The following is a 21,881-nucleotide window of genomic DNA, read 5'->3' on the forward strand; positions in this document are numbered from 1 at the left end:
CTTCACCTATTATTCAGCGACCTCAAATATGGCTCATTACATTTAAGTAGTAACAACTTTACAAGTCCACTCGCACTAATGTTAACCTAAACAAATGTGCGCTATTATTAGCCTGGGATGTTTCAGTTATACTTTATTTCAAGGTTTCATTGTTACAGTGTAATTATATATTTAAGTTCTAATTCATTTTAATGAACCACAGGTACTTACTATAGTGTTAGGGTAGGATTAGGTTTGGTTGATGGTTAGTTTCATGCAATTATGCATAATTTCCTGTTATTACTAAGGAAATTTGTAACATATTTAACAAGGACACTGTAAAATAAAGTGTTACTGATGTTTCCCACACTGTTTAGGAGCTGAATGAGAACCAGTCCACCCCTAAGAAGGAGAAACAGGAGTGGCTGTCAAAGCAGAAGGAGAACTTTCAACACTACCAGGCAGAGGAGGAAGCCAACCTGCTCCGCAGACAGCGTCAATACCTGGAGCTGGAATGCCGACGCTTTAAACGGCGAATCCTCATTGCTAAACACAATGTAGAGCAAGACCTTGTGCGGGAGGTAATGGTGCTTTTCCTCATGACAACCGTCCTAAACTGTCCAATTACTGTTTTGACTAATCTATCCATTATGTCTTTGATTAATTGGATTAAAAAGCCATTGTATGTCCTATGTTTTTATTTCCAAAGAAAATAAATATAATGACAAAGGTTTTCTTGATCCAGGAGCTTAACAAGCGTCAGACACAGAAAGATCTGGAACACGCCATGCTGCTCCGCCAACACGAGTCCATGCAGGAGCTGGAGGTTAGGCACCTTGGCACCATCCAGAAGATGCGTACGGAGCTGATCCGCTTGCAGCATCAGACGGAGCTCACCAACCAGCTAGAGTACAACAAACGCAGAGAGCGAGAGCTGCGCCGCAAACATGTCATGGAGGTCCGGCAACAGCCCAAGAGCCTTAAGGTGCGTTTCCTTTTAGTCAATGCCCGTTTTTATTTTATTTTGGTGCATACTAGCCTTGTGGTACAAGTTAGCCTTTCCTCCTCTTTGATATTTATCAGTCTAAAGAGCTACAGATCAAGAAGCAGTTTCAGGACACGTGTAAGATCCAGACACGGCAGTATAAGGCCCTGCGCAACCACCTCCTGGAAACAACGCCCAAGTCTGACCACAAGGCTGTGCTGAAGAGGCTGAAGGAAGAGCAGACACGGAAATTAGCCATCCTCGCTGAGCAGTATGATCATTCCATCAATGACATGCTCTCCACGCAAGCTGTGAGTCCTGCCATGTTATGTGTATAGCTTCCTGTAAAGCCGTCAAAGAATTTGAACCAGTCAAAGTTCTACGGACGCAATTGCTCCACAGCATTTTCATGTGGGCCTATGTAATGTAGGAGGCGAAAATAAGTTATCCTAATTTAAAAATGGATAATGTGGCATCTCTTGTCTTTTACACACTGATTCTAAATGTAACTCCACCTCACATCTTACTACTCAGCTGCGATTGGACGAGGCACAGGAGGCCGAATGTCAGGTGCTAAAGATGCAGCTTCAGCAGGAGCTGGAGTTGCTAAATGCCTATCAGAGCAAGATCAAAATGCAGACGGACTCACAGCACGATCGTGAGAGGAAAGAGCTGGAGCAGAGGGTTTCGCTGAGGAGGGCTCTTCTTGAACAGAAGGTATGTTAACTGAAACAATTCCAAGCAGCACACCACAACAATTACAGGCGGACAGTTTTGACTTACCAGAATAAGAATTCAAGGTGTAGTTCACCCAAAAAGTGAAGTTTGAAAGAATACAAAGGTTGAAAGTTCTAAAGCATTTACAGAGTTTCGAGGAACGTGTTTAGCCTAAATTCACGTCCAAAATTTCATCCTTCGGATGAGACATTAAACTGAAGTACTACATCTCTGTGATCATTTAAAAATCCCAAGATGTCCTTTGGAAAAAGAAAAAAAAGAGTATGGCCTCCTTATCATCCCCCTATCCTGATTGTCTTCATCACTCCTCTCCACCAATCAGCTGGTGTGTTGTGAGCGTTCTGGTGCAATATGGCTGCCGTCGCATTATCCAGGTGGATGCTGCACATTGGTGGTGGTTGAGGAGATTCCCCTCTTCTAAATGTAAAGCGCTTTGAGTTCACTTACTACTTGCGCACGAACAAGTGTCATTAATCATTTGCCATTAATGATGTTGACCCTGCAAGTTTTGAATCTGAACACAATTATAAAAAAAACAAAAAAACTTTTTGATACCATTTAAAGTGCATGCAGGTTTAGAATGACATTGAGGGCCAACAACTGACACTGAAATACACTACATAACTATTAAAATCTCACCACTAGGCATAATACACTAGCCGACAGGGGATCACACATTAACAAACTTTCAAGTCGTTCTAACAACAAATTCTCAACAAATTCTCTGAGAACCATGCATGTTGTTTGGAGATGCATGACAAATAAAAACGATATGATCTAGTATTGGCTCAATATCATGTCCTCAGACTGAATAGAATCATAGTCTAAAGCTTAAAAACAATTAGAGTATGTGCCCATCATACAATACCCAATTTTCTGTGCAATCTCTCAACTCTGGCTGGCCAAAATCTACAGACTAGCTCTGGCTTTCGGCACACTCCAGACTGCAATTCAGGGCAAACATAGATGTGTGGTGTATTCCAGCTTTAAAGGGATGGTTCACCTAATAATTTAAATTCTGTCATGAATTACTCACCCTCATGTTGTTCCAAACCCGTAAGTCCATCATTCATCTTCGTAACACAAATTAAGATATTTTTGATGAAATCCTAGAGCTCTCTGACCTCTCCATAGACGGCAATGTAATTAAATGTAAGTTAAGACATTGTTAAAGTCATCCATGTGACTACAGTGGTTCAACGTTAATTTTAAGAAGCGACGAGAGTGCTTTTTGTGCGCAAAAAATCAAACAAAAATAACTTTATTCAACCATTTCTTCTAGTCTGTGTCAGACTCTTAGTCTGTTTAACGATGTCTTTACTAACTTTCTGGACCCTGAAATTGGTAATTACATTGCCGTCTCTTGAGGGGTCAGAGAGTTCTCGGATTTTCTTGAAACTATCTTCATTTGTGTTCCGAATATGAACGGAGGTCTTACGGGTTGGTAAAGACACAGGGGTGAGTAATTCTTGACAGCATTTAATTTTTTTTGGTCAACTATCCCTGTAGCAGCTGGGGAAATGTCATGTCATTTTCTGTTTTTGTTTGGGTCAGATTGAAGAGGAGATGGTTGCCCTGCAGAATGAGCGATCCGAACGAATCCGCAGTCTGTTGGAGAAGCAGGCCCGTGAGATTGAGGCGTTTGACTCTGAAAGCATGCGCCTGGGCTTCAGCAACATGGTGCTCTCCAGCCTGGCTTCGTCCGACGGCCACAGCCACAGCTTTCCGGGGGCCCAGAGTAGCTGGGGCTCCCAGCACGGTGCAGGCTCTCAGGGGTCACACTGGGGAGCGCCACATGGCGGCAGCCAGCACGGCCACCACCACCACCACCCAAGCCACAGTGGCTCTATCCAGCAGCCCTGGGGTCATGGCCTGCCTTCAGGGGGACCGCCCCCCTGGGGGCACCACGGGTCGGGAGGCAGTCAGCGCTCGAGCGGGGGAAGCAGTGGGCTAAGGAACAGTCCCCAGGCGGTACGGCGGGCCAACTCAGGGGGACGCAATGAGCAGGCGATGAGCAGGAGCGCCAGCATCGCCTCTCAGATTTCCAATGGCTCGCACCTTTCCTACACGTAAGATCCCCCGCTGCTCTCCCACAACACCCGTCTTGTCCCGAAATGCCACAGGGAAAGGGATAAAGGGGCACCATGGTCTTTTTGTTTTTTTTAAACACCCATTCCTTTATTTCCAGTGCTCGAGATAATTATATTTTATACACACAGCAAGCACAAAATGCATTCACTGTAGTTCCAGTACGAGAATGTCAGCCAGAAAGCGCACTTACATATTCTGGCCAGTTTTATCAAACTTTAGCTAGAATCCAGAATGACGAAGTCATTTTTGCAGTGATGCGACGTGCATTTTAGAGTGTGTTCCATTTGATATGAGAATGTTAGCGATGGTAAGAATGAATAAATGAATGCTGTGTATTGTATGCAAGCCTTTATGCGGTGGGTTTTTATCACGGTCTTATTAGCAGGTTGTTTGGGCTGGCTTCGCAGGAATCCACGTTTCTGAGGAAACGGCAGGAATAGGTCGGCTAGCACAATGTGAAAGAATCAAGCTTTACAGTGCACTTGATTTTTGTCTAGCGTATTCTTTTATAAAGCACTAATGTTTTAACGTGTTAATAAACAGTATGCTCTTTTTTTTGTGCCAGAACAAATTTTAACTATGAAAATATACTGTGAAAATCCAAGGTTTCTGCTAGGAGTATTATTTTATTTGCCATCACAATTTTGCCATGCATCGCAATCCCTCCACTAAAAACAGCGGAGACCAGGGGGAAAAAGCTTAACTCTGAAAGATAGTAAGTGTATAAAAAGATTTGCTCCATTTCTATATGCCAAAAGGACATAGGTGGTTATAAGGTAGGTGTGCAAAATGACACTATTAATGTGAAGGTGCTTGAAAAGTGGGGGTGTCTTGGACTGAATATATAGAACGACACCTTAAAACAGGTTTTGCTACGTGAATGTACATACGCGCTACAGCATGTCGGCACGGTAGAATTTCCCTCCTGAATAACAGTATGGCAAAAGCTGTCGACGTATATTAATGTTCGTTTTAGTCTTTTGATTTAACGACGCCAAAGGTAACAATCACAACTATGCAAAAGGAGAATAGCCTGTCACATTCACGTCTACTTTCACCACGCTTAACATCACAGAAAAGCACTTTACCATCCGTTTTCCACGAGCAGATCCGCCGGACCTCGGGTGCCCCCTCCTCCCCTTTCTCGGGCTGGGTTCAACAAGAGCGTGTTGTGTGGATTTTAAGGGCGGGGAGGTCTAGGTTGGGTAAGCTTGAGACCGCTGAATGTTTTTGCTGGGCGGGCGGGTGGGTGCCGCTGCTGTCGTCCCTGCAATGCCTTGGTTTCTTCCTCGCCCACCCCAGAGCTCCAGTGACTGCTGCCCACCCTCCAACCGAACACTTATCACAGCATGTAGAAAAAAATGTTTAGATATAAAAGGTTAGATATCATATAAAACATTACGGTGGAAGGGCATACACCCAGAAGACAGCTTTAAGTGAGATGTATAGGAAAACATTTGTGTATATTGTACATTTAGAAATTTAAATAAATGGAAACCAAGACCCAAGTTAAAACTAGACTAAAATTGCTTGAATGTGAAGAGAGAATTAAAAATAACTTGGTTTCTAATATTGATTATTTAAAAAGAGAAAATATATATATATTAAAAAATATATATATATAAATATATATATATATACACACAGCATATTCTCAGAGGTGTTAAACGAAGCCAAAAAAAGATTTTATTTCCCCTGCAATTTGATTCACACAGAGGATATCACCTTCATATGGCTTTTTCCCATCGTCCTCTCCTTGCTTTCAAAGGTATGAATTACCATATTCACTCGTGCCAGTACTCATGTTCTGTTTTCTGTGAACCAGCAGTAAGCGTTCATCGTCTGAAACATAAATGCCATGGGTTTTCTTTTGTTTCGGTTCATGAACAACTGCCATCATGCCTATTACAGAAGAGCTCCAGAAACGTGTTTTTTTTTCCCCAGGAAAAGCGCTGCCTAACAATATCCTTCAATTCTGAACACTATCTCGGCACACTTCTGCTATATGCATGGGATCGCAGATTTCATGAAGCCTATCTCAGTCTGACTAACTAAACCAACTGAGCCAATCCGAAAGATTTGGGCCAAATGTAACAAATTAAAATGCCAATCATCTAATCACATTCAGCACTCTAATGGAATCACTGGACCCGAGGAACAGCCATAGACTTTTGATCTTTTTGACACTGAGTTTACTCTCAAAAACAGGGTCACGCAGTATTTTCCGAAGGAGAGCGGTGTGCCCTGTTAACGTGAGAGATGTCGTCTTTGGAAAGCTCTTAGTATCCTTGTTTTAATAAGCCTTTGGATAAGTGTGAAAACAACAGGATAAATAATAATCATGGAAAGGTGGTACATCTCTGTACAGTGTGTTTACCAGTATTTCAACCATTTTCTTTTGATGGTCATTGTCTCTTTTTCTTTTTCCTGCTTCACCATTACCATAGCAATCCATATATAACCTGTATTAAAATGTATAGATTGTGAAAAACTGAATGTTGGAGGGATTACAAAAGTTGTTATGGCTATTCATAACATGAAAACTTACAACAAGTGAGTTAAAATATACAATAATTATGAAAACTTATGGGGACAAATGTAATGTTTTGTTTGTAATTACTCCTTATGTTGGCAGGGGGCTACTGGACAAATAAATCAACTGTAATAAAGTAATTTTAGTATATATTGGTTTTGTCATTTGTTTCTTTTAATACATTTGTGTACATATTCAAATCTTGGGGCCAGATTTACTAACAGCTTGCGCCAAGGCAAACACTTTTGTCGTAAAACTACTGTCAGGATTTACTAAAGACAAGCTGTGTTACATTAGCGCTGAAAATAGGGAGGGGGGCTTTATTGCATATGCATTTGTTGGAGTTTGCCTTTCAGGCGTAAAATTCATGGGAGGAGAGTATTTAAATGGATCATGCGAGTTGATTTACTAAGGTTTGCGCTCGTCAATTTACTGGTGTTTGTTTGCACCATGATTTTCCGCCCAAAAAGGACATCTTAAACCAGACGCTAACTGGTAGATGCGTTGGTCGTTATGGAAATGAGCCGACTGTGTCCGTGTTCTTTAATTTGCGTGTCATTAGTAAATCACGCGTAGAACTGTCCACTCCCATCTGAGCTTTTATGGGATTTTGCTGTCTTGCTAATTTAACCTGTTAAATTAGTAAATCTAGCCCTAAATGTACTAAAAAGTGAAGGTAGTCTTTCTTTACATCCTTATCATGAGTCCAAAAAACTGGTGGTACCATATCCTCCTGGGACCCAGAATAGATGTTTGTCCTCTGGACATTATTTTCATGAATTTCTCTGACAGCATACATGTCACCATTTTAAAGTCTGAATTTAGTGATCAACTTCCTTCCTGGGAATATGATAAAGAATTTGTCAGATTTAAATGATCATTATATTTATATATAATCAAAATATTTATCATAAACCTACATCTGATGAAAATGTAATGGTTTCAAATCAAAATATGACTTAATGACTTTCTATTACCAAACAGGCCATCGAAGCATGTTTATCAGTCATTTTGGGAGACAAGTGAATATAGGGAAAGGAATTGCATTTCAATATTCCTATGAAATATTAGATGATGATGATATCAGGATCTTACCAATTACTACTACCATTATTACACTTCTTTTTTTCATTGCATGTTGCCCTATGAACACATTAATATGCAAATTAGATACAATGTATAGATATATTTGTAAATAATGGGAAAACCCGCTTATGGCCATTTTACACACATAGGCCTAAAGCATAAATCAAAATTATATATCAAATTGTTACCAATTTACCACATTGTTATATCTTTCATAAGAGTTGAGAATCATCTTTATACAAAATTTGGTAAAAAAAAATGACTGAAACCTAAAAACTGTCCTGGTGTCCACCACACAGGGACATAGCATAACATGAGCAGTGCTGGGTAAGTTACTCTAAATAAGTAATTAATCACTTGTTACTAATTACATCTTCAGTAATGTGATTAATTACATTACTGAAAAATAAAAGTATTTAATTACTTATACTTTCTAAATCCTATATCAAGTGATTGACAGCTCTCTTAATTCATTCAGATAATTAATATAAAACTACATAAATTATGCTTAAAGGAACTGTAGGACCATGTAAGAAATTTATTTAAATTAATCATAAAATTACCCTATGTTACTAGACATTAATAAATCATGTTAATTTCTAATACTTATATCATTGACAACAGTAGTCTGGCCAGGATATTGTCATTTAAAAGTTGTTGTTGCAGTCCTCAACTGATGTTGTCATGTTGTGTTTTGGCCTGAAGTTCCGCCCTCCACCTATCGACCAATCACGAAGTCAGTAGTGTTTCGGCATCCGGGTTGCCAGATCTGCTCTAGTTACCACAGTTGCAGCTACAAATGTTCCTTCTGATCCTGCAGCCTATCTGGCAACCTCGAGTCAGGGGGAGGGGGAGAGGGGATACACCGCTCTACAGTCTTTCAAAAGTGATTGCACTACCAGTTTTGACCACAATCTTACATACACTTTCTTTAACTTTAAACTGCTACTTTAAAATGTATGTTTTTAATGTATCCTTCTCACATTATATTACAAGTATTTGAACACCCTGATATTTTGCAAGAATCATGGAGGTGTCTGAAATTGTCATCGTAGGTGTATGTCCACTGTGAGATACATAATCTTTAAAAAAAATCCAGAAATCACAATATGATTTTTTAAAAACTATTTATTTGTATGATACAGCTGGAAATAACTATTTGAACACCTGTCTATCAGCTAGAATTCTGACCCTCAAAGACCTGTTAGTCTGCCTTTAAAATGTCCACCTCCACTCCATTTACTATCCTAAATTAGATGCACCTGTTTGAGGTCGTTAGCTGCATAGACACCTGTCCACCCCATACAATCAGTAAGAATCTAACTACTAACATGGCCAAGACCAAAGAGTTGTCCAAAGACACTAGAGACAAAATTGTACACCTCCACAAGGCTGGAAAGGGTTACGGGGAAATTGCCAAGCAGCTTGGTGTAAAAAGGTCCACTGTTGGAGCAATCATCAGAAAATGGAAGAAGCTAAACATGACTGTCAATCTCCCTCGGACTGGGGCTCCATGCAAGATCTCACCTCGTGGGTTCTCAATGATCCTAAGAAAGGTGAGAAATCAGCCCAGAACTACACGGGGGAGCTGGTCAATGACCTGAAAAGAGCTGGGACCCCCGTTTCCAAGGTTACTGTTGGTAATACACTAAGTTGCATGGTTTGAAATCATGCATGGCACAGAAGGTTACCCTGCTTAAACCAGCACATGTCCAGGCCTGTCTTAAGTTTGCCAATGACCATTTGGATGATCTAGAGGAGTCATGTGGTCAAATGAGACCAACATAGAACTTTTTGGTCATAATTCCACTAAACGTGTTTGGGGGAAGAAGAATGATGAGCACCCTCCCAAGAACACCATCCCTACTGTGAAGCATAGGGGTGGTAGCATCATGCTTTGTTTTTTTTTGTTTTTGGCACATGGGACTATGCACTGCACTGCACTGTATTAAGGAGAGGATAACTGGGGCCATGTATTACGAGATTTTGGGAAACAATCTCTTTCTCTCAGAGAGCACTGAAGATGGGTCGAGGCTGGGTCTTCCAACATGACAATGACCTGAAGCACACAGCCAGGATAACTTAGGAGTGGCTCTGTTAGAAGCATATCAAGGTTCTGGCGTGGCCTAGCCAGTCTCCAGACCTAAACCCAATAGAAAATCTTTGGAGGGAGCTCAAACTCCATGTTTCTCAGTGACAGGCCAGAAACCTGACTGATCTAGTGAAGATCTGTGTGGAGGAGTGGGCCAAAATCCCTCCTGCAGTTTGTGCAAACCTGGTGAAAAACTACAGGAAACGTTTGACCTCTGTAGTTGCAAACAAAGGCTATTGTACCAAATATTAACATTGATTTTCTAAGGTGTTCAAATACTTATTTGCAGCTGTATCGTACAAATAAATAGTAAAAAAAAATCATACATATTGATTTCTGGATTTTTTTTTTTCTCTCACGGTGGACATGCACCTACGATGATAATTTCAGACCCCTCCATGATTTCTAAGTTTGAGAACTTGCAAAATAGCAGGCTGTTAAAATACTTATTTTCCTCACTGTATATTCATGTTCTACAGTATACATATTTAGTTAAATTACGGCAGAAATAACTAATTAAGTTACAAAAAAAGTAAGAGTAATCCCTTGACATTTTCAAGGAAGAATTCAATTACAGTAACTAATTCCTTAATAACTAGCTACACCCCTCCATTTGAATGAAATAATTTTGCAAAAAGGCTATGTTTTGCTATTAGCTAAATATAGCATCTAATGGTATACGCCAAGCTGTCAACACAATTAAGCCTGAAGCCAGTCAGTACGTCCTTTTTAGTCATCAACATGTTCTTGATCTCCATTTTGTTCCCTTTCGCTTAATCTTTATCAATTGTATTCTCCTCATTGCTCCTTTCCACACAACTGAGGGCATCAAACATTCTCTAAACATGTTCTTTAAACGTGTTCTGTGCTTCTCGGTATTAAGTTTAGCACTGCCGCTCTACTATGATCTTATGATAACACCTGCTTCTCTCACTCAGCGTGTGTAGGATCTATTCCAAGTAAAATCCACCTGCTCTTCTTCAAATGTGAACATGTCGGAGGGAGTTGAGATCTGCCTTCTTCTTGAACCTATGATGGGCCTTTCCTTCCGGAGCAAGGTTGACCTCCTTCTTCGAGACAGCACAGCGCTGGCGCTATGCCTCAAGCCCTGGCTGCCACGGTGTGCAAAGTCATCCTTCAACCCTTTCTTCTCTTCTACCCCGAAGAATTCGGCAACTACCCTAAAGTATTCCAACGCCACAGAATGACTCCAGGAAGTAGTGCCTCCATGTCCATCCTCACAAATAAATCCGCAGTGGCCTCCCTGTTCTGTCATGGCCAGCAGAAAGTAAGGGCTGTTATGAAAAAGCGCCTCGGGTACGGTGGAGAGAGGTGGAAGTAGAGGATCATCTCGGCTACACAAGCAGAGCACTGGCACTGCCACTTCGTCTGCGTCCCGCAAAGGTTCATTCCTCTCCCAGTAACTTACCCAGTCGGGCTTTGTCGATAATCTTGAGCTGTCTTTTCCAACACGATCCACCGAGTCAGACCTTCTGTGATCCGACTGCTTAGTAGCACAGAACATGAGCTCTTCCATGTCTCGCAAAGAGTCGCAACGTAGAATTTTTGCTGCATCCATCGCCGAGCTCAAAGCAGTGGCGTACCTGTGGAAGGGGTCAAATGTTTAAATTCAGTGTTTTTAATCCTAGTTGTTTTCTCATATGGTAGTTTTGCACTGTGACATCTTAGATGCTTTACCTTGGCTAACAGGTTTTGTACTTTTTTATTCACAGTTCAATCAGTTGTCAGATTGCTGTTCTTTTCACATTACACAACTGTCTGTCTTCACAGATGTCGGTTTCAGTCAAAACGCATTGCACATTACAGGCCTTTAATCACAGACAGGCGTTTTTCTTTTCTTGTTTTCTGCTAAATATCTTGAGCATCAGAGACACTTTGGCCACTGTTCATAATGGAAAAGTACTTAGCACCAAAGTCAGGGTCTAAGCAGACCAACACATTTTTCCTTGTGGCAGAGAGCTGGAGAACTGCAGGTATTTAGAAGTCTAAGCAATTCTTGTTGCTCTGCATTCTCAAATAAAGGATATGGATGTTAACTGATGTTCTTTTATACATTTGTGATTTTATAAATTTCACTGAAAGAGAGGCATATGCACTTTTTTCCCCCTGGATCACAAGTATGCACATTTGAGAAATTATAAGAGTAATAGTAGGATTTTTATGTAACATTTTATAAATGAGGCCTTGTGTCGAAAAATTTACAATTTGGTCATTAAATCTTTTGCATATTTTAACCCTCCAGTGACTGTATAATTGTGAGATCCATCTTTTCACACTGAGCACAATTGAGGGACTCAAAAGGTTCAAAATTTCACTGATGCTCCAGAAGGAAAATGCATTTAGAGCCGGGGTTGGAAACTTTTGAACGGCTAATTTTTATTTTATTGTATTTTGTTTAAATATCAACTTGTTTCATTTAGTCCTGCCCTTCAGAAGCAAAAGAAGATACTTGTTTCCCAGAAGACACAAATAAGTACACATCTTCAAATTCAAAACGTTTTCACCCCCGGCTCTTAATCTATTGTTTTCCCTTCTGAAGCATCAGTGAATGTTTGAGCCTTTTTTAATAGTTGTGATGGAGTCCCTCAATTGCCCCCAGTGTGAAAAGATGGATCTAAAAATTATACAGTCGCTGCTGGAAAAGGTTCAAATATGCAAAAGATGCTGGAAAACGGAGGAGTTTGCAGGACCTGAAGGATTTTTCTGAAGAACATTGGGCAGTTTAAAACTGTTCAGGACAAGCAATGGACTCATGAACAACCATCACAAAAAAAGAAAGAAAAAAAGATCATCCAGGTCATAGATGATCCAGGCAAAAGGCACGCAGTATTAAGAATCAATGGTATGTAAACTTTTGAATGGGGTTATTTTTATAAATTCAGCTATTTTTTCTCTTTTGGACTATATGTAAACCTTTTTTTTTAAATATCTTATTCAGGACAGTACTGAAAATAACATGCATTTTGTCTATGATCCCTTGTATTTTGTAAAAAATGATCCACATTTCACAGATTCTACAAGGGCTATGTAAACTTGAGCACAACTGTACATGCAAGATTACGCCTTCATTGAAGATCAATGGAGTTCGTTTGTGTGTAATTTGCTACCTGTTTATTTGAAGCTTGCGATAGATGAGGGTTATCCAGTGATAGAGCCAAGGGAGCTCATACTCAAACCACAGTTGTCCATGAAACACGGGAGAGATGCAAACAGCGGCCGTCAGGTAGGATGAAGAGCCGCACTCCCCCAGATATGACAGCAGCAACCCTGATCCCGAGCCCTCACTTACTGCAAGCAAAGTTGAGGATGGATGATGACTCCGCAGGTATGCTACAGCTTGCACAAGGTCAGTGGGATTTCCGAACTCCTGGTAGTGTGGAGTGGTCAGCGGGCAACCACCCTGACCGCGTCGATGGAACACCACCGGATAGAAACCCTGTTGCAAAGCCTGGCGGCACAATTTGATCAAGTGTGGCGTCACTCTGCCCAGGGCATTGGGAATTATAATAACAATAGCCGGATTGCTAGAGTGAAGGCCGAGAACCCTTCCTCCAGGATGATGATTCCTTTTGACCGGAACTTGTTGGTCAATTAGACTCACCGCCCAGTCCAAGGCCACAATACCCCCATCCTCTAAGAGAAGGTTATCCCTTTTAAAGCGGACTCCTCCTTGGAGTTCTGCACCTTCATTTGTGGGCCACATGAGATTGGTGATAATCTGAAGATGAGGGTCAGCTTGAGGCCATCTTGCCAGTGGAGGCTTTGCCAAAGCATAGCAGTGTTTCTTCAGGTGGCTGGCAAGCGCTGTGGGTTTACAGATCAGTCTGACCTCCGCCTGGCATTTTCCTATCCCTGGAAAATGCGGCAGTTTCAGGACTCTACATGTTATAATCCAGATACAGTGAGCCATCTGCTGAAAAGTACTATCTGCAAAACGGCGGGTCCACTTCCATCGAAGCAAACCCGCTACTAGGATCAGTACTAGAGAAGGTAGGAGGCAGAGAAAAAATTCCCACATTGCTGAGATTGCACCGAAGTCTATAACCTATAGACCTATCCAATGGCAAAATTAACATACCTTAGCGCCGAGTGGGCAATGGTTTCCTCAAGTGAGCAAGTGTAAAAACCTCAAGAGCTTTAAACCAAATGTTCAGTCCTACTCTCACTAGTGCGTCAGCCTAAATGGACTTGCACCTCCTCCCCTACCCATAGCAAACATCTCTACTCCCCCCTTCTTCAGAAATCATTAACAATACTTTGATCCGCTGACTTTTTTTAGCTATAGGAAGCAGTCCAACAGCAATCTAATGGAACTAATGGAGGTTTTGCTACTTGAATGCCTGAGAGACGAGCCCTTCTTTCCTTTCCTGCCATCAGAACCCTCTTCAAGTGCTGTGGAGGTGTTGCACATTAACAGTCTGAAATAGGTTGAAGACCTTGAGGATATAGCACTAAAACCAGTATTCTTTGTTCCTGGGTTTTTTGTATAATATAAATAATATAAATGAGCTAGCTGTATGGTCCTATAATGCTATGTGACTAGAAATAAATTAAATAGCTATTGGAAAAGTAATTACCCATGGTGAATGTGTGGTGTGTGTCTTTACATGTTTATGAGCATGTGACGACAATGCATACACCATTTTGTACAAAAAGGGTTTTATTCAAACCATAATACTCACAAATTATCCTCTACATACAACAAAAAACAATGTCTTTGGTTTTGATATTTGGATTTTTTTTTCTTTCTAGAATAATATTTACATTTTGAAACAAGCCACATGAGTTTTAATTCTGTTGGTCAAAGAAGGAAAGGCAGAGGTGTGTAAAGTGAGAAGTCAGTAGCAGTTTAAGAGTCAATACAGAATGGGAACAAATGCTGTGGAGACATGCTGTCTACGCTAACATCATTCAGCTTTCTGTCAAATCATTACACTTCGATTAATAAGATTTGATATCTGCCCAATTGAGGTTTGCCCAGGGGCCATCTGCATCTGCCTTAAGGAATAGTTCAACAAAAAAAATTATGTTCTCATTTACTTGCCTTCATGTCATTTAAATCCCATCTGATTTTAGAAAGGATGTTTCGCATAAGGTTTAGGCTGTTTTTCAGTAAAGTAAGTGAATGTGTCTTGATGCTGTCAAGCGTCACAAGGAACTAATACACACACATGCATTACAATCCAATTCTTCTGAAGTTATGGTCTATAAAAACAAAACTGTGTTTTGAATGAGGACCAGGCCAAAATCTGCTGTTGATCTCAAATATGATTTGTTCAAATATGAAAATCACAATAATTTGTGCCACTAATCTTCCACTTCACTTGGCATGAGGCATCTTGTAGTGCCATGTTTGTTCCTCACACAAAGCAATAGTCAAATTCAGAACACTTGAGTCCCCTCTGTGGTGAAAATCAAGTTTTTAATGTTGTTTATGTGTCTATGTGGCGTTTGCTTTCAGACCATTCATTAGTCAACACCATTGCTGAGTATTTTCTCCTTACAACTTCAGTCTTTAAAATGCGGTTTGAAATCGCTGGTGTTTTTCACATCACAAACTACCTCGTAAACAATCACATTTAGCGTTCACCTTTAGCATATCATTAACGTTAACTAAAACCGCTCTGAAGCTGGAGAGAGAAGCCAGGTAATCCGGGAATATTTTTATGTTGATATGAAAAATCATGTAGGCTACATTTAGCAATAGCCTACAGTGGGTGAATTATATATACAGTCTTGTTCAAAATAATAGCAGTACAATGTGACTAACCAGAATAATCAAGGTTTTTAGTATATTTTTTATTGCTACGTGGCAAACAAGTTACCAGTAGGTTCAGTAGATTGTCAGAAAACAAATGAGACCCAGCATTCATGATATGCACGCTCTTAAGGCTGTGCAATTGGGCAATTAGTTGAAAGGGGTGTGTTCAAAAAAATAGCAGTGTCTACCTTTGACTGTACAAAATCAAAACTATTTTGTACAAACATTTTTTTTTTCTGGGATTTAGCAATCCTGTGAATCACTAAACTAATATTTAGTTGTATGACCACAGTTTTTTAAAACTGCTTGACATCTGTGTGGCATGGAGTCAACCAACTTGTGGCACCTCTCAGCTGTTATTCCACTCCATGATTCTTTAACAACATTCCACAATTCATTCACATTTCTTGGTTTTGCTTCAGAAACAGCATTTTTGATATCACCCCAAGTTCTCAATTGGATTAAGGTCTGGAGATTGGGCTGGCCACTCCATAACATTAATTTTGTTGGTTTGGAACCAAGACTTTGCCCGTTTACTAGTGTGTTTTGGGTCATTGTCTTGTTGAAACAACCGTTTCAAGGGCATGTCCTCTTCAGCATAGGGCAACATGACCTCTTCAAGTATTTTAACATATGCAAACTGATCCATGATCCCTGGCATGCGATAAATAGGCCCAACACCATAGTAGGAGAAACATGCCTATATCATGATGCTTGCACCTCCATGCTTCACTGTCTTCACTGTGTACTGTGGCTTGAATTCAGAGTTTGAGGGTCGTCTCACAAACTGCCTGTGGCCCTTGGACCCAAAAAGAACAATTTTACTCTCATCAGTCCACAAAATGTTCCTCCATTTCTCTTTAGGCCAGTTGATGTGTTCTTTGGCAAATTGTAACCTCTTCTGCACATGCCTTTTTTTTAACAGAGGGACTTTGCGGGGGATTCTTGAAAATAGATTAGCTTCACACAGACGTCTTCTAACTGTCACAGTACTTACAGGTAACTCCAGACTGTCTTTGATCATCCTGGAGGTGATCATTGGCTGAGCCTTTGCCATTCTGGTTATTCTTCTATCCATTTTGATGGTTGTCTTCCGTTTTCTTCCACGTCTCTCTGGTTTTGCTCTCCATTTTAAGGCATTGGAGATCATTTTAGCTGAACAGCCTAACATTTTTTGCACCTCTTTATAGGTTTTCCCCTCTCTAATCAACTTTTTAATCAAAGTACGCTGTTCTTCTGAACAATGTCTTGAACGACCCATTTTCCTCAGCTTTCAAATGCATGTTCAACAAGTGTTGGCTTCATCCTTAAATAGGGGCCACCTGATTCACACCTGTTTCTTCACAAAATTGATGACCTCAGTGATTGAATGCCACACTGCTATTTTTTTGAACACACCCCTTTCAACTAATTCAACTAATTGCCCAATTGCACAGCCTTAAGAGCGTGCATATCATGAATGCTGGGTCTCATTTGTTTTCTGAGAATCTACTGAACCTACTGGTAACTTGTTTGCCACGTAGCAATAAAAAATATACTAAAAACCTTGATTATTCTGGTTAGTCACATTGTACTGCTATTATTTTGAACAAGACTGTATGTATATTACGATGTTATGATGAGCTTTATGCCTTTCTCCATGGATGTTCAAAGCGTTTCTAAGTATGCTGATTTTTAGAAGGCAGCTGTCTGACTTTAAGATGGCGAACAGGAAGATTAGCAACACGTTATTAATTTGATAACATAGTCAAGCAAAAGGTGAATCATATTAATTACCGTTGTGTCCGCCGTTGTAAAGAGTGATACCATTGTGCAGCGGTTACTACATTAACTTTTGACCGGTTGGATCTCTGGTGTAAGAGGTGGGCCTATTTGCATAGGCTATGTGTGTAGCGTTACATTCAAGCAATTAAGGGCTTTTTTACAGAAAGAAAGAAAGAAAAAACTATTTTAAAAATGTAATTTTGCCGATCAAAGATGAGTTTAAGGACAATTATTGACTAAAGGGGGACGAATAGACAGGAGCAGCTTGAACATTATACAAAACTTTATAGTTTGGAACAACATGAGGTTGAGTAAACCTGACAGAATTTAGATTTTTGGGTGCACTGTTCCTTTCCGATGAAGTGGGAGGAAGGGATGTACAGAACTCTTAATGCGCTCAAACTGTCCTGACATATTCTTGTCATGCCATTGATGTTGTTTGGGCCAGAGCAGCTGACTAAATAAGAGCTACATATGCTACCATCTGATCCCAAGTCCTGGTCTTTACAATGAGGTATGTTCACACAGAGACTACCAAAGACACTGTGACTGTTAACCACTACAGGACGTCATTCTTTGTCAGCATTTCAAGGTTAAAAAGCGGTAAGGATTTGTAAGTCCTAAAAAGAAGGTGGTCTTGCCTACCCTTTTACATAGCTGACATAAATGCTTCCTGATATGATTCTTTAAGCATTTAAGGAATACAGCTAATATTGCATACTACTACACAATATTAACGTTACCACAAAGCATCAGGGAAGCATTATAAGTGCCTTTGCAAAATTAAATCTTCTAATTCTCCAAAATGTAACTACAAGTGATTCATTTACATTTAGAAAGAGCCTGTAAAGTGAAGTGGCAGTACAGCCACTTGAACTGTAGTTACAGTGTTGATAAAACTAAATCATAGCTGGGGTGAGTTGAGGTGGCTTGGCCTATCTGTGCTCTTTAGTTGTGAGAGTTAGCAGTGAATTGTGCAGTGTGCACAGGACGAGTTCATTTTATTCAGACTGTGCCGTTAGTGTACTTAGAGAGCTTATTCTCCAAGTCACAGATTCGCTTCTCCTGAGAGAGAACTGTGGCCTTCAGATTTTGGATCTCCTCAACAAGCTTCTCCAACAACTGTGGCTAGAGTTTGAAAGATATGAAGAGAAAGCGGAGACAGAAAGGATGGCAGATGGAAAGAGGGAATAGAACAGAAGAGTAGTGGAAGGAGGATGAGGAGAGCAAAAAAGAGAGGGGAAAAAAAGCAAAAGAGGAAGTCAAGGACAAAACTGAGTCAGGAAATGGAAAGACATGCTTAGCTTCTAGAAATGGGAATCGAAAGGATTTGAACGATTCTGATTAAGATTGTTCTGACACTTCAATGAATCATTTACGATTCTTAGAAATCAAATAAGTACGGAGTTAGATTTTTTAAAAACTGATCCAAACACTATGATATTATTTATTATATTATAGATAGATTTAATTTGATCTAAGTTTTAGATCTAATTTGTAGCCAGGGTCGACTCATCTAGCAACTCTTCATACAATAAATTGTATGTTTTTTTTTGTTCCACGGACAATTTAATAAAAAAGAACTGTCAGTTTTTTTTATTATATAATTTAGATCTAATGATATTATATCAGACATCAAGCAACAGCGAAAACATTCATCTGCCTTAGCAATATATATTTAAAGGTGTGGTTGCATGCAATTTCACTTTTTTAACTTTAGTTCATGTGTAATGTTGCTGCTCGAGGATAAACAGTATCTGTAAAGTTACAGCGCTGAAAGTTCAATGCAAACGGAGATAATGTCTTTTTAAGTTACGGCAGTTTATTGCCTACAAAAACCGACGGTTTGGACTACAACGCGCTTCTTCCTGGGTTGGTGACATCATAAACCCTTGCCAGTCACCGATTAATGTGACCTTTACCTGTAATGGTAAGGGGCGTGGCGTTTCCGGACAACCTGCGGTTGGCACTTCATACAAACTACATTTGGCCATTTAACCAATCTAAGACCATTGCCTTTTTCGGAAAGATGGGCTTCATAGAAGCAGGAAGCAAACGAGCCGTTCAAAGGACAGTGGAGACAGTGGTGTGGAATAAAGATAAAGAAAAATATGGCATTTAAAAAAATAAAAAAAGTATTAAAATGTTATATTGCGCCCCATAAACACAACCAAGCCTAAAAAAAATACCACGGAACCACCCCTTTAAAACCACAGAAAACACTTGCTAGTATGATGATCCATTTTTAAAAAAAATAAGCCCGGTTCTGAATAAGAGTCCCAGCCCTATTTGTGTGGATAAAAGTGGTGGTGAAGGAACAAAAGCCATGAAAGAGACACTCGAAGACCAAGAATAAGCAAGATATTCTACTCACTGGCAAACTGCTTCCATCTACAGCAGACATGCTTCTACGTGTCGCAGGTCTGGTGTCTAAAACGTTCTTCTTGGCCACCTTTAGCTCTCTGCTCTTTGGAGGAACATAGCCATCCCTCATGGATACTAGTATGGGGTCTGCGTCTCGTCCATCCATCCATTCTTCAGGTTCCAGAGCAGGATCTGGGCCTGCTGTGTCTGGGTACAGATCATCCTGGAACAGGTCCGACTGGAATCATAAAAACAGAAAGAGAAAGAGTTGACTTCATCTTCAATAACCTGCTTTTGTTTCCAATACTTCTGTTCTAGTCATTTCAGAATTAAAATGACCCTCAACAATGAGCAAGTGCTTACCTTTCTGGGTACTGTCATCATGATCGGCTCACACTTTCTCTCATGGAGTTTATATAATCTAGATGATGAAAAAGAAAAGCTTCATGAAAGCTCAATGTGAATGCTGTTAAACGTAATACCATCACATTTTAGTTTTATATTGAGCAAAATCCGTTCAATACTTTCATTATGTTGTAAAGACTAGTTGTACTTTTAAGTATTTTAAAAAAACAAATTACTTTGATGTAAACCTTACATCAAAATCACATTTAAAAAATAGGGTACATTTTTTCATCAGCTGTCTAAAGCTGCATTTATTTGGAAAATATTATTACAATTTAAAATATATATTTAATAATAATAATAATAATAATAATAATAATAATAATAATATATATATATATATATATATATATATATATATATATATATATATATATATATATATATATATATATATATATATATATATATATATATATATATATATATATATATAAAATCTGAACCCAACAGTTCCAATGATAGTGTAAGCGTAAGGCATTTAAGTGCACCATATATTAACTCAAATATCAATGGATCAATAATCAATATTTCAAATTATTCCAAAGTATAACCATGTAAAACTGACCTGGCGATCTCACACTTGCTGACATCTACTCCTCTCTTGGGCATGAAGCCCATTCCTCTCTGTGGCTCCTTGCTACTGAATGTGCTGATGTAATGAACATAGGGAGGCTCCTCTGTGATCTCAAAATACCGAATACTGCTGTCACCCTGAGGAGACACAGAGACAATGTTACAGTGCCAGCTTGAGTACGACAACAAATGAAGATGAAACATGGAGTCATACCTTGCCACTGAGATACACAATGTTAGTGTCCGGATCATAAAAAGGCAATAAAACTCCATTACTTGTGTCCAACTCCAGTAATGCTATGGGCTCTTCAAAATTAGTCTAAAATGACAGAAATGAACACCATCAGTTATTTGAACGAAAACCAGGCTGGTGAAATCAAACTGATAATCACATATAGAGGTAAACTGAATGATAATGAATTATCAATGAGCCTTAAAGGGATAGTTCACTCAAAAAAAGTGATTTCTGAGAATCATTGTTAAACATAATAATTGTCCCTTCATTGCTCCACCCCCAAAACACGCAATGCTAAAGTCAATGTCTCTTTATCATAGTAGAAGACAAGCAAAATAAATCGTTGGAAAAAATAAAGCGAAGAAACGACATGGAAGAACAAAAAATGAACATACAGTACACTAGTATATACAAGCAAGAGTTTGTTAGTTGCCAGCAGCACACACTCAAAACCAGAAACAAAGCAACCTCGGCATCCTTCCCACTTAAGTCTCTCCAGCGCTGGAAAGCTTTTCTAATATTAATGCGGGTCCTAAAGCTCTAGCCTGATCATAACCCTTCTTTTTCCAGGGACATTCCTCTGACATTTTCTCTATTGTAATGTCTCTCAGCCGTCTCTCTTTCTTCAGTCTTTCAATAAGCGCGTTTCCATTACCCTTCAAATTGCGCTAATTGAAATTGCGAATTGAAAATACGCCCAATGGAAACGCGGCAATTTCGCAAAAACTCCCATATATCGCAAAAAAGTTTTTACGCTCTCATGAGGTGGTTTTTCAGGCAATTCGAAAAAGGACATTTTCGCAAAACTGCAATGGAAACGTTTTTTCCGCATTTACATGTCACCTGTTGCGGTGACGCATTGCTGCAACATAGGGCCTATATATTATATTTTCCACTCAATTGTGTCGTAATAACAAGATAATGTAGTTAAAAGGACATATATTTTCTCCTAATAAGGACTACAGGCTATATATACTGTAATTAAGACATATATTCAAGAAATGTATTAAAGCAGAAAGAGCCAGCCTGTATTTTCAGCCTTACTCAAAGGCAGAGGAAACAGGCCAGTTACGCACGTCAATCCATTCCAGACGATCTTAGTTTGCTTCTTATCTAATAAACAGGCAATTAATTGATGAAACATCGATCAAAATAAAAATACAATTTATACAAAACTAAATATATTTTTTAAGAAAGACTTTCTAGAAAATAAAACTCGAAGTGATCAAAATCATGTGACTCCCCATATCT

At 39.5% G+C, this 21,881-nt stretch overlaps 2 protein-coding genes across 6 annotated transcripts in view; one reads left to right on the top strand and one right to left on the bottom strand.

Annotated features, from left to right (window-relative positions):
- taok1b (TAO kinase 1b) overlaps positions 1–6,476 on the top strand; it is a 55,070-nt gene extending 48,594 nt beyond the window's left edge. For both annotated transcript variants that reach the window (XM_067424085.1, XM_067424086.1), the window contains exons 16-20: positions 357–560; positions 725–964; positions 1,063–1,275; positions 1,499–1,681; positions 3,257–6,476. In XM_067424085.1, coding sequence (XP_067280186.1) covers positions 357–560; positions 725–964; positions 1,063–1,275; positions 1,499–1,681; positions 3,257–3,775 — 1,359 coding nt within the window. In that variant the 3' untranslated portion in view covers positions 3,776–6,476. The remainder of the gene's footprint in view (positions 1–356; positions 561–724; positions 965–1,062; positions 1,276–1,498; positions 1,682–3,256) is intronic.
- Positions 6,477–7,318: 842 nt separating this feature from the next.
- The window catches only part of coro6 (coronin 6), a 32,746-nt gene continuing 18,183 nt past the window's right edge, over positions 7,319–21,881 (bottom strand). Inside the window, exons 7-11 of one of the 4 annotated variants that reach the window (XM_067424091.1) lie at positions 20,610–20,714; positions 20,388–20,533; positions 19,778–19,835; positions 19,425–19,652; positions 10,879–11,108 (exon numbers count right to left, since the gene is read on the bottom strand). In XM_067424091.1, the coding sequence (XP_067280192.1) occupies positions 11,013–11,108; positions 19,425–19,652; positions 19,778–19,835; positions 20,388–20,533; positions 20,610–20,714 (633 nt within the window). In that variant the 3' untranslated portion in view covers positions 10,879–11,012. Of the gene's footprint in view, positions 11,109–12,632; positions 13,698–16,855; positions 18,179–19,424; positions 19,653–19,777; positions 19,836–20,387; positions 20,534–20,609; positions 20,715–21,881 lie in introns of those variants that run through there. The other 3 variants (XM_067424090.1, XM_067424088.1, XM_067424087.1) reach the window with 3 other exon arrangements.

This window comes from Pseudorasbora parva, chromosome 18, assembly GCF_024679245.1.
Source record: "Pseudorasbora parva isolate DD20220531a chromosome 18, ASM2467924v1, whole genome shotgun sequence".
Lineage (NCBI taxonomy): Eukaryota > Metazoa > Chordata > Actinopteri > Cypriniformes > Gobionidae > Pseudorasbora > Pseudorasbora parva.